Here is a 13,534-nt window from a genome sequence, read left to right on the forward strand (position 1 = left end):
TCTGACTCTGGGCAAGACCCTTGATCTCTCAGGGCCCCAGGAAACTCTGTAAGATTGTAGGTTATGAACAGGTATAGACTTACCTCGGTGGAGAGAATTTCTTCACTGGGAGTTCCATGTACCAATTAAGTCACAGGTCTGGACAAAGAGAATATAGTTTGTCTATACCTACATACACATATGTACATTCATACATACACATATCTATCAGATGTTCAGGAGTCTCTAGAGGAAATGACATTGACTAAAGTAGTTAATTTTTGTCTCCCAGGCATAGGAAAACTACCCAAAGCTACCAACCTCACCAGCCTACTGCCCCAAACTTCCATGTATTATTTATGATGCCATCTTCCTTTTAGATTTGTGTTACACTATTACATCTGTTTGCCCGACTTCATCCTCAGAAAACAACCCTGTGGAGCAAGAAGGACTGGTATTGTTCTTGCTATCTTTCAGATGAGGAAACTGAGGCACATGGAGGTTGATTAACTTAGATACTGACTTTCCCCCAGGACCAGGCAGCAACTTACTGGAAGAGCCAGAACCAGAACCCAGGTCTCCAAATCCCAGCCCTGGACTCCTCCCCACTCCCACCCCCTATCACTGCCCATTTCACACTCTATAGTACCTGTGACTGAGGGTCACATAGCCAAAGACTATGCCTGTGGAGTTTTGGCTAAAAGTTTATTCTTTCTTCCCTTAGTGAAGGCAGAAACCATTTCAGAAAATTCCCCACCCCAGGGCCTGCTGAACTGTCTTAAAGAGATTCCAGAAACTCAGGCCAGATGTGCTGGTCTCCCAGGAGGAGGGGTGCAGCAGCAGACAGGTGGTCCAGGGACTTGGCAGAAGTATTCTGGAGGTAAGGTGTGGGTTATCACGCACATAAACCTTGGACTGGAGAGGCAGTAGAGCGTTGGGTCTGGAGTCAGGAAGACCTGAGTTCAAATTCAGATTTAAGACACATTCTAGCTATGGGACCCTGGGAAAATCACTTAAACTATCTGCCTCAGTTCCCTTAACTGTAAAATGAAGATAATAACACCACCTCCTAGGTTTGTTGTGAGGATCAAACAAGGTAATATTTGTAAAGTCTTTAGCCCAGTGTCTGGCATGTAACAGGCACTTAATAAATGCTTGTTTTCCTCCCTCCAAACAGGCCTATACCTAACCTAGGTAAATGACCTTTAGTGCTCTTTGAGTGCTGTCTAGGGATAAAAGTGAACCTGATTCTGAGCCTGTCATATGCATTTAGCCAAGTATATACAGAGAACATCATAAGTACTCAGAGAATACCTCTTGAGTGATTGCCTGTTCCATCCCTGTATTAGGAGTTGTGATCGGAATTAAGAATGAGAAGGCTCAGGCTCTGACCTCCAGGAGTTCACAGGGAATTTAACAAGAGAGACAGGACATAAAGAAAAGGGGGGGAAAAAAAGAAAAGGGAAACAAGATGACATTTTTTTTTCACTCAGTGCTCAGACACTGGCACTTACAGATGGGAATTAAAGCATGGAAAATCCTAGAATTATTGAAGTTTGACTTTGGACCATACAAGCATATTTAATTAACTTGCATTAATTTCTCTCTCCAACCCCCATTTTTCATTTGCTGTTTTATGTGGAAAAGGGATTAACTTTATTCTCCATCGCCCAAGAAGGTATTACCCAAACCAAGGGTTGGAAGTTTCAGGGTGGCATGCTTCAATTCAGTATTTTTTAGAAAACTTCCTAACAAGGAACAGCATAATTCAGGAGAACTCAATCAGTCAGCAAGCATTTGTTAAGAGCGTTAACAAAATAAATAAATATATAGTAAAACACAAATAATGTTAATCTGTGACTTTCTAAGTCAATATCCTGCTGTTTGTATTTGAGTTTGATATCACTGCTGTATGCTATACATTGTGCTAGGTGGGGGATAGAAGTACAAAAATTTGATATTCCTTGACCTCAAGAAGCTTATATTCTACTAGGTAAGAGGTTTCTACTTTGAGGGTATGTGAACTTGTTCTTTTTTTAAAGCATGTTGAAAACTATATTTCAGTGTAATTGATTTCCTTTGTGATCCTGTGTTTTATTGTATGCATTTAAAAATATTATTTGAGAAAGGGTCTATAGGCTTCACCAGACTGCCAAAGACGCCCTCAAAAAGAGGTGAAGAACTCTTGGATTAGAGGGGTATAACATATTGGTGGCTGGGGAAGGGAGCTCTGGTCTGTTCTATGCAATAACAGGGATTGTTTGCAGTAGCAATGGTAAATCTACTTGATTATTGTCCCCTGAACAAGAGGAGAAAAGCTAGGGGTTGGGGGAGGTACATAGGTGACAGCAGGGCAGGTGGTAGGATGTCTGCATCTGTTAAACCCTGGTGTGTGACATCTGAATAGGACAGAGCCTGGAGTAGGGGCTGGCTAGACTTAGTGAGAATTGACTCATTCACTGTCCAATCTAGGGCAACTTGGGCGCAGGGTGAATTCCTAAACTGGGTAGATCAACTAAGCCCAGAATGTGTGTGGTAGGGCAGGGTCTCTGAAGGCCTGTGCCCAGAGGGTTGCTTTTCTTGGTGTAGAGAGGTGGGCAGTGGCAGAGAAGATGGAAAGTGGCCAAACTGGACAGCTTCTGGTGACTAGGTGGAAAGTGTGCTGGATTTGGAGCATGAGGCCTTGGTTTCAACTTCTAATTGGGCTGATTACTAGCGCTGCGATCTTGGATGATTCACTCAACCTCAGTAGATCTCAGTTTCCTCATTTATATAATAAGCTCTCCACTAAATCTTCAGCCTATAATTCTAATGAATTAAAGTAAACTGGAAATGAAATTGTCTGCCTTATGGGGTTGGTGAATTTCCCATAGGATGAAAGCTAAAAAGCCTTAAAGGCTTAACTTCCTTATTTTATAGGTGAGGAAACTGGGGCACGGAGAGATTAAGTGACTTCCCTACAGACACATAGGTAGTAAGTAGAAGATCTGAGATTCAAACTCAGGTCCTCTGACTCCAGTTTATATGCTTTTTCTATTACAATATTATACTATACAATACTATATTATGCTATACAGCACTTTTCTAGGGGCTTCTGAGTGAAGGCTGGATCGACACTTATTGGAATATTTTTGAGTAGGAGCTGGACGAGATGAACTCTGAGCTTCTAACTCTGATTCTATGATTATTTTCATTCTACAGGGGGTTAAAAGAGAGAACCCTGCATCACCAACCCTTTCCATTTACTGAAGGACTGCAACTCATTTGTAGCTACATAGCAGTAGAGATAATTGGAATCTATTTCTCCTAATAAGTGAGATAATACAAGAGGGATCTTTGTGTGAGGCTGTTAGCAAGTATAAATTAATGTGTTAATAAGGTGAAAATGAAAGTGCAAGTTGGCTTGCAAAGTTGATGAAAGGTAGTGATTTTATTTAGGATTTTCTGCATCTTTTCAAGTTTCCGGTATGGGCCTAGGAGAACTAAGTGTCTGCTGCAGCCTCAGGTCACACTGCTTTAGGGCTGATGGCTAACTAGAATGTCAAATAAATACACTTGTTTCTTTTCTGAATCTGCTTTTAACAGTTACCATGGTTTGCGGCCAAGCTTAGGGCCAACTGCCAACAGAGGTGGTTAGGGAAAGCTGGGGAAGTTAGGGGGAAAAAAAGCTAGAGAAAGCTAGAGACTTGGATTATGAGCAAGAATTGAGAAGTTGGCTCTGCCTTAATGGTTCTCTTTCTGCAATTCAGTTCAACAAACTTTTACACAATGCCCACTCTACACAGATACAAGGCACTAGGCTAGCTTTGGGGAATGTAAATATTAAGTATGATACGGTCTTTGTCTTCAAGGAACTTATATTCTACCAGATTGGGGAAGGCAGTGGAAAAGTACAATCTATACACAGGTAAGATAAGCGTACATATGTACTCTTCCATCCAGGAACACTGATCTCCTGGTTGTTTCTTGAACAAGACCCGCCATCTCTCCGATCAGGGATTGGCTCTAGGTGTCCTCCATGCCTGGAACACTAGCCCTCCTCCACTCTACTTACTGACCTACCTGGCTTCCTTTAGGGCCTAACTGAAATCTCACCTTCTACAGGAAGCCTTCTCCAACCCCTTACATTCCAGTGCCTTCCCTCTGTTAATCATTGCCTATTTATCCTGCATTTCGTTTGCTTTGGATATATTTGCTTTGCATATATTTATTTATATATTATCTCCCCCATTAAATTGTAAGCTTCTTGAGGGCAGGGACTGTCTTTTGCCTTTCTTTGAACCCCTAGCACTTAGCACAGTACCTGGCACATAGTAGGTGCTTAATAAATGCTTATTGATTGATTGATGAGTATAATACAAGGTAAGGAAACAATGAGGAGACCAAGGAAATTTCCAGACACAGTTGTCTAGGAGAACTTGAGGAGAGAGGTCACTTTCACCTGGAGTGAGGTATTAGAGTAGAAGGAATAAGGGAAGGCTTAAGGAAGAAGGTGTTATCTGAACTGAGCCTTGAAGGAAGATAAGGTTTCCAAAGGGTAGACATGAAGAAGGGAGTTCATTTCAGGAATGTGGAAAGGCTTTAAATGTGCAGATTTAGGGAGCTGTTGGTGGTGGTTTGGTTAGGATGTAAAGTAATGTGAAATTAGGCTAGGGAGTTTAATTGGAGCCAAAATGAGGAAGGACTAAGGAGCTTGTATTTTGTCCTAGGGAGCCACTGAAAATGGTTGAGTAGGGGAGTGACCCAGATCTGTCCCTCAGGAAGATTATTTCTGTAATGTTGTGGAGATTGGACTGGAGAGGGGAGAGACTAAGGTAGGGTGACCACTGAGCTGAGCTGGGAAAGCTAAGGACAACAAGGATTTGGACTTTTCTCAGCATGTTTGGGGAAAAGAAGTGAAAGCACTGCTTCTGGCATAGGTAGAAGGACGGTAATCTGAACTGCAGAAAGAAGACAGAACTGTTCAACGTTCATTTTGCATCTGTTTTCTCTGCCAAGGAGAATGATGGTCAGGCTGGAAAGGATGGAAAAAAAATGCCTATAGGGAGTTTGCCAGCCAAGAGGAGTATAGGACCAGCAAGAGAGTAGCTTGGTGCTGTTGATGAGTTCACATCACCAGACCTAGAAGAACTACATTTCCCAGTAGCAAAAGAACTGGCAGACATGATCCTGAGTCACTGTCAGGAACCTTTTAAAAATGATAGAGAAATACAGCCTGGGGACAGAGAAAGGGAAATCTGTCGACTTTTTTTTTTAAAAGGAAAGAATGAAATCTGCAAACTGTAGGTCAGTACATTCATGCCAGTGGAAGGAGAACTGGATTCAGATTCTAGGATCTCGGTTCAAATCCTCTTGTCTGTGTGACCTAGAGAAGCTCCCTTGCTTCTTTGGGTTGCTGTAGGGTGATGGGCGAGTGCCTTTGTCCATTAGTGCAGACCCTAAAATGAAGGGGTTAGATTAGATGACCTCCAAGTTCTGTTCTAGCTCTAAACACATCATTCTTTGTATAAGTAGAGCATATATCAGATTGCACGCCGTCTTGGGACTAGGGGAGGACAGAGAGGGGGAGAAAATTTAAAACTCAAAATCTTATGGAAATGAATGTTGAAAACTAAAAATAGATTAATTAGTTATTTTTTTAAAAAAATCACACATGATTCTTTCTGCAGTTAAGATGGAAGGGACCGGCGAGGACGCTTGGGCCCACAGCCCTCCGAGCTACATCCCTGACACTCCTACTCCTGTGTCCAGCCAGCTCGGTGCACGTCCCCATGGCTTCTCCACTAGTAACAGCGTGGAGGGTGATGGGAACCTCCTGGGGCCAGAGGGGCCAGCTTGGACCCCAATGAACCAAGGTGAGCGCTGGGTGCTGTTGTAGCAGAAGGCAGGATTGAAGTTCATTAGTCTGAGTTGAGTACATCCTTTTCCTTGCCTGTCAGCCCTGTGAACTCCCAGTTTCCATCTTCCTGGTCATAAGAACTCTGACAGTAAATAGAGAAAGAACTGGTTGTCCCTCCCTGGAAATAAAGCCTGCCCTTTCATTTTCCAGTAGTTTATTAGTTATTTGAGAATCCCAGAGACCTTAGGCTCTGAAAGCTCTCCACAGATTTTCTGGTTTCTGCCTTTATTTTGAGAGAGAGCAGACCTGAAATCTCAGGGAAGGACATTTGCATATTCCAATGGGCGAGGAATCTCAAGGGTTATCGAAATGCACTCTAATCTCTAACCCACATCCCTCATACTGCAGATTAAGCCCACTTCTTGCTCAATCTTAAGTGAAGATACAACATGATGTAACCAAAAAGAGTATTGGCCTGGAAGGCTGAAGACCTGGGTTTTAATTCTAGGTCTATCACCTAATAGCTGTGAGACCTTGGACAAATCACTTTCTGTCTCAGTTTTTTCATTTGTAAAATGAGGGAGCTGGATTAGATAATCTCTAAGGAGCTTTTGTTCTGATTTACTGAGCTGGAGAAAAGCTAGAAACCATTGATAGAGTGATTCTGTGTGGACCTAAAGACGGTTCATGTTTCCTTTTTTCACTCCTTCCGTATTCAGGCTAGTGTCTGCTCCTTTGTGCCAACATGCTAGCTGTTTTCACAGCCCTCTTTTCTGTAATGATTTAATGACTAATATGAAGTTAAAGTCCCCCATCTTTTTAGTCCTTGACCTAGAGCTGAGCATGGGGCACTTTGATTATCCCTGCATCATTAGATAGGAGATTCAATATTGCCTGTGAGGGCATTCCTTGCAAACTGGCTTTCCCAGGGCCAAGTTCTTCTTGTGTCCTTATGTTGAGGCCTGGAGTCAGGGATGGTGTCATGCACCCATGGTATCTTGCTGGTGATGATGATTGTACAGGGATGTCTCTTGTCCTAGCTGGCAGTGCCCAGAGCTCACCCTTGGAGGCCCTGGAAACCTATCTGAAGGACATCCCCCTGAACAGATCACTACGACCCCAGCCACTAAGCAACTACTGGTGCCTGAGCCCTGGGCAGGTGGAGATGGTTCAGCGAAGGTCTGACCCACGGGCCCGGAAGTGGCATGTGGAAGGTAAGTGTGGTGCTTGTCACAAAGAGGCAGTGATAGATATTAAGTGATGAGGGAGAGAGAGGACTATCTAATCCTAACTGGGACACCCCAGCAAAACCTCAGTTTAATTTGTCTTTGTCTCCTACCCCAGCACCCTTTCAGGTTTCCCTTCAAAAACCCCAATCCCCACCAAATCCCCAGGGTCCCCATGTGGTTCCCTGATCCTATGATCCTACAGAGTTCTAAAGAGAGAGGCTGCCCCTGCCTACCTTCCCCAGACAGCCCTTCAAGCTCCTCTCATTAAAAGGCATCTGTTCCATTCCAGTCCCACAGGGCCTTCAACATTCAGCAGTTGAACTTGGTAAATGAACGCTTGCTGAGTATATGAAAGAGTACAAGTGGGTCAGTGGGTTACCTCATCCAAGCGAGAGTCGCGTGTTAACAGTGGCCTTCAGTGCCTTAACTGAAAGGAGTGACTGGGCCTTTTAGGCCCTGTGGCAGGCTGTCAAAGAAATGCTGAGCCACGAATCAAACAGTACCACAGAATTAACTGGTCAGCGTTCCTCATCTGTAAAATGAAGGGGATGGACTAAATGTCCTCTAGGGCCCCTTTCCAACTCTTGATTTCTGATCTCATGATGTTGGCCTGGTTTTGCATTCTAGGTTATAATTGAATCTGGGAATCTTTGCTTCATGCTGGAATAGACACAGCTAAGCCATCTCATCCTCATACATTCCTGAGGGTCCCACAGTGTGTTTCTAATCCCTGTTTCCCCCACTCTGGGAGGGATTTTTCATCTGGGCAGATCACTAAGGATTATTTCTGGACCAAAGCCTTGATGATGGTGGTGTGTTTTTCCACACAGCGGTGACCACAGGTTCACTGGCACCACCTGGCTATGTGAAGGATCTCTCTGCTCGCCGCCTGGGTCACCTTAACACCCCCAATAGCTTCTCCTCAGCCAGCAGCACAGATGGGGACCTGGATCTCAGAAGCCCAGAAGGGAGTCAAGGTCGATGGTGCAGAGAAGGTGAGGTGGACCTCCCAGGCCATGTCTTCAGTTACTCAGATGAGATGACAGTGGAAGCTGAGGTGGGGGATCCCCTGGTGAGGAAAGACTTTGAGGAATCATTCCATCTCTATCCCTGTCCCTGTCCCTGGCTAGTATTTCACCTAATCAAGGCACAGTTGTCTAGGTAGTGCTTGAATTACTGAGTGAGGAACCGAATTGGTTCCTGCACACAAGGAGTTTCTAATCTAATCACACAGCCCATTAAAGGCTGTAAACGGCAAGGCCAAAGGTGTCTCTGGGGTTTCCATTTCTAGAATAACGCTCTCCTCCCTCACTAAAGTCTCCTTTGGCCTTAAGGTTTACCAGAACTTGCCTCTGCCCTGAGGACATCACATTCCTTGCGATCTTCTCTTTCAGAGGTCACTCCTGTGTCCGCTCTTCATCTCACAGAGCCATTCTCAAACACCATCTGTAAAATGGACATAACAAAACTTAGCATACACACACCTTGACCTCCGCTGCCACTTCCAGAGACCATCCCTCAATCTGGTTTTCTCTTTTAAAGCCTGTGTAATTCACTTGTACCACTACCCTTGTTGCTGCTATCTAATGACCTCCCAACTCATTCAGGGACTTGAGCACCACCTGGTTCCTGTGCTCTGTGTTCCTCATTCCCCACCCCCTTGGGAGATCGGACATAAGTATAGATATTGGCAATGACTCTATCAATCCGACCACACAATTCTTCAATCTCCTCCACTCTAATGATTTCCATTGATGCCTCACTTAAGCTACACACTGTAACATAGTTGGGCTTGAGACCTCATCATCTCTTGGGATTGCACCAACTGTAAGGTCAGAATTTTGAAATTCCAGCTTCCAGATCCTAGCTCTTATCCTTCTGTGCCTCCACTCCCTTGCCCTTACAGCAAGCCATCCTTCATCTCCTGGTCTTTGTTCCCCTCGCCTCGTACCTATCCTTGACCCCATATCCTTCCACTTTAAAGTTTCACTGCCCTAGTCTCTTGCTTCCTATTTCAGCCTCATCTCTGGGTAACCCCCATTGTCCAATTTATTTACAAAATCACAGTATGTGATCTCATTCAAACAGGTCCTTGGCAGTGCTTGAGAATCAAAATCACAGAATGTCAGAGTTGGAAAAAAACCTCTGAGGTCATCTAGGCCAAACCGGTGGTGCCTGAAAAGAACCCTTCAGTGCTCTTTTTTTTTTTTTTGCCTTTGTTCTTAAACTGCAAACATTTCCTGTTAATCCTCCCCCTGCAGTGAACTCTTCCTTGAATTTAAAAAAACAAAAAAACTTTTAAGTAGAATTGATTGACGCAGTGTAGTATCTAACAGTGTATACCACATTCTACATCCATAGTCTCTGACTCTCTGCTGAGATGAGGAAGGAACCTTTTATCAATTCTCTAGGACCAAGATTGGGGCAGCTAGGTGGCACAGTGGATAGAGTCAGGAATAGTCAGGAAGGATAGGTCAGGAAGACCTGAGTTCAAATTCAGCCTCAGACACTTACTAGCTATATAACCCTGGGCAAGTCACTTAACCCTGCTTGCCTCAGTTTTCTTATCTGTAAAATGAGCCGGAGAAGAGAATGGCAAACCACTCCAGTATCTTTGCCAAGAAAACCCCCAAGAAGAGTTGGATACGACTGAAATGACACAACAACAAAGGACCAAGATTGTTCAACCAATGACTTTTTTAAAAATTTATTTTATAGGTCTTTCTAATTAACAGTGAGCAAAAAAAAGGTACATGAAACACTAGATCTCTCTTATGAAGAGCTTGCTTTTCTTTTTAAGTATATGATAAATTCAACTTGGAATTTTCAAAACTGTCTTGCTTGTCTGTGCTTCTTTTTGGCCTTTCTATTTTATTCTCTGCATTTAAAAAAAAAGATGTCTTAATAACCTTTTTTCTTTTCTTTTTTTATCATTGACCTCCTTGAGGTATAGTAGTGGAATTTTGGGATCAGAGTAGTTTTATTTGCATAATTCCAAATTGTAACAAGTTACTTTTTAATTACCAAGTCCAGTAGCTTTTTGTCAGGCCTTATCCACTTTGACCCCTTCCTGCCACCAGGTTCTCCCCCTATGCTGAGCTTCAGAGACACACCAATCTCTCCTGATTTTCCTCCTAGCCCTTTAACTGTTCCTTTCCTGTCTCCTTCATCCTGTCTCCTTCACTGCCTCATCTTCTTCTTTCTAGCCTTTCAATCTATTTCCTGAGAAGTTCTGCTTGCTACTTGGTTCTCTTCTCTCTTGGCAGTCACATCCACTCCCAAGGCTGTTGAACCACTTCCATTTAGATGTTTCTCAGATATTTTCTTGAGTCTTGATTCTTCATCTATCCTCCAGACCCATAGGTTTGCGTAAACCCAACTGTTTGCAGGATATCTCCACCTGGATGTCTTTCAGATAGTTCAAACTCAACATGTCACAGTCTGAGGTCATTATCTTCCTAAACCTGTTCTTCCTTCCAATTTTGCTATTTCTATTCATAGTGCCTCCATAATTTACCTTTTCTCCCCTACTTGAAGGCTCAGGGTTATCCTTGACTCTTCCTTTTCCCTCAACACTCACATACAAATAGTTACCTAGTCCTATAGATTCCACTTTCTACAACGTCTTTCCCAACCATCCATCCCCTACTGTCTGTTTCCACTGGCCCTCATTAGTCCTTGCCTGAATTCTTAAAAAAAACACATCACAGACTAGTTATCTGGAAGGGATAATTTTGTCCAACCCCTTTCTTTTACATATGAGTAAACTGAGGCCTAGGGAGGTGGTATCTTGACAACATCACACTGCCAATAATGAGGGTGGATTTAAACACAGGTCTTCTCACTTTAAATACCATGCTATTTCTATTATATCTGCCTCCTTACAGGTCTTCCTACCACAATTCTCTCCTTTAGTCTATCCTTCATAGCACTACCAGAATAACCTCTTTTATACAAAATTTTAGTGTAGTTTTAAGTTTTAACAACTAAGTCTTTGCTATTGTTCAGTCATGTCCGACTCTTTATGACCCTGTGGGCCAAAGCACGCCCGTACTGTCCATAGAGTTTTCTTGGCAAAGATACTAGAGTGATTTGCCATTTTCTTCTCCAGTGGATTAAGGCAGGGAGAGGTTAAGTGACTTGCCCAGGGTCACACAGATAGTAAGTGTCTGAGGCCAGATTTGAACTCAGGTCTTCTTGACTCTAGGACCAGCATTCTATCTACTGAGTCACCTGGCTACTTCCTAGGTCTGATACAGGTCTAATCCAGTTTTTCTGCTCAGAAAAGCTTAAACTCGTCTGTCATTTAAGAGCTTCCCCAATCTGGTGTCACCCTACCTTAGTATCTTCTGTATTCTCTACATTCCAGCCAAACTGCACTGTTCTCCCCCCACCCCCCACATCCCTCCCCAGCTCTTGCCCAATGTGGTTCTATACCTTTGCTCACATTGTTTCCTAGGCCAGGAATGTTCTGCTTCCCTCTCTTCATTTGTTGAATTTAGCTCCTCTTTCAAAGCCTATCTCATCCAGAAAGCCTGTGATTCCGCTGACGTTAACAAACTTTCTTCCCTCAGATATTGCATTACACTTTGTAACACTCTAAGGCACTTATTAGGTAATATTGTGTATTATAGACTGCTCTGTTTGATGTCTTATTCCTCTACTACACTGGAAATTTCTTGAGGAGCAGAGACATGTCTTACCTAAACTTTCTATCTCTACCAGTACCTAGTACAGTGCTCTGAACATAGTAGGCACTTATTAAATGTTTGTTAATGTGTACTGTCCATAAAACTATGCCAGGACTAACAAGGACTTTTGGTGCTACTTTACCCTGGTTTGACACAAATGAATGGTCTTGTGCTCATGGACCTCAGACAGCTTGGGCAGAGATTTGGGGGTTCAAAGCCCCGAGACTTGCAAACTCAAAACTGCACAGCTAAAGCTGAGATTGTTTGGTTTCTGCAGCAAGTCCAATTGGGAGCTCTCCCCTCCAGGGCCTGGAGAACTGTCTCAAAGAGATCTCCACAAACAGGCCTCACCTCAGCCAGCCTGCCTCATTGTTGGCCCCAGCAGGGAATGGGATATCGAGGAGAGTGGAACCCAGGTGCAGGACTTCAGACAAGGAAGGTAAACCAGACCTGGGGTGTGTGTGTGTGTGTCTGTGAACTAGTGCGTGCTTATGTCCGTGGGAGCAGGGGAAGGAAGGTCCTAACACTTGATGAAGTGAACGCTTCTCTTTCAGAGACCTGTGATCTGGTCCAGGATTTAAGAGGAAAAAAATCCTATTTCAAAAGACTTGTCATCCAAACCTAAGTCAGACAACCATTAGAAGTTTGTGGCTAACTTGAGCCAGCCCAATACTTTACCATTTTGAAGAAGAGGAAACTGAGGTCCCCTAAATTGACTTGCCCAAGGGCATAGAGGAAATGTCACAAGTGGAACGTGAAGCCAGATAGTTCTCCAGGGCCAGTACTCTTTCCTGCCAAAGCAGAATGAACGTCCTTTGATTTGCTGGCGTGGTACTAACGTTGACCGGTGCTGGTTTTGTTGACTTTCTGTGCTGCCTTTATCTACACTGTTGTAGTAATTGTCAGTTCTTTAGACTCCATTTTCTTTGTCCTGAACAACTTTCTACAGGGACCCCATGTTTCTCTGAATTCTTTACCACCATTCCTTCTGCTGGGTTGTTTCCACTGTATCACAAAGTACCTCAGGGCTGGCTTCTAAGCCTTCAGCGGCATCAGTGGCCTCTGTGCTTACCAACTAAGTCTTTCAATTCCAGGTGAATTGGCAGGACTGGCTGTGCTATTCCTTCACTCCCAAATGTCCTGGCCCGTTTCCCAGGGGGAAGAAAAAGAGCCATGTCTAGAAGCAAAGAGTATCCTGGAAGACTCTAGGGGTCATAGCCCCTGAGAATATGGACTAACCTTTTTAAAAATTATTTTTTTTCTAATTACTATTCATTGATTTTCTTACCTTCCCACTCCTTCCCCTCTTTCCATTAAACAATTTAAAAACAAAGAAAACCAAAAGCCTCATAACAAATATGCATGGTACAGCCCAACAAATTCCTACATTGGCCATGTCTAAAATAGATGTCTCTTCACTTTAAGTTAATTACCTCTCTCAGTTAGGTATAGGTAGTATGTTTAATCTTTAGTCCTCTGGAATTGACACACTTGTATCCTTTGAAACTTAGTGGCTGACCCACTCTTTGAAAAAAACTGCTGGAAAAACTGGAAAAGAGTATGGCAGAAACTAGGCATAGACCAACATCTCACACCATATACCAAAATAAAGTCAAAATGGGTTCATGATTTAGATATAAAGGCTGTTACTATAAGCAAACTGGGAGAGCAAGGAATAGTTCACCTATCAGATTATGGACAACAGAAGAATTCATGACCCAATGGGAGATAGAGAAAAGCAAAATGAATAACTTTGATTACATTAAATTAAAAAGTTTTTGCACAAACAAAGCCAA

General features: G+C 43.2%; 1 protein-coding gene across 4 annotated transcripts in view; it reads left to right on the plus strand.

Annotated features, from left to right (window-relative positions):
- KRBA1 (KRAB-A domain containing 1) overlaps window positions 1-13,534 on the plus strand; it is a 60,384-nt gene that overhangs the window by 37,459 nt on the left and 9,391 nt on the right. For all 4 annotated transcript variants that reach the window (XM_027841071.1, XM_027841070.1, XM_027841068.1 and 1 more), the window contains 5 exons: window positions 704-859; window positions 5,649-5,834; window positions 6,859-7,032; window positions 7,878-8,042; window positions 12,016-12,177. In XM_027841071.1, coding sequence (XP_027696872.1) covers window positions 704-859; window positions 5,649-5,834; window positions 6,859-7,032; window positions 7,878-8,042; window positions 12,016-12,177 — 843 coding nt within the window. The remainder of the gene's footprint in view (window positions 1-703; window positions 860-5,648; window positions 5,835-6,858; window positions 7,033-7,877; window positions 8,043-12,015; window positions 12,178-13,534) is intronic.

This window comes from Vombatus ursinus, unplaced genomic scaffold (genome assembly GCF_900497805.2).
Source record: "Vombatus ursinus unplaced genomic scaffold, bare-nosed wombat genome assembly UNPS02014852.1, whole genome shotgun sequence".
NCBI classification, from domain to species: domain Eukaryota; kingdom Metazoa; phylum Chordata; class Mammalia; order Diprotodontia; family Vombatidae; genus Vombatus; species Vombatus ursinus.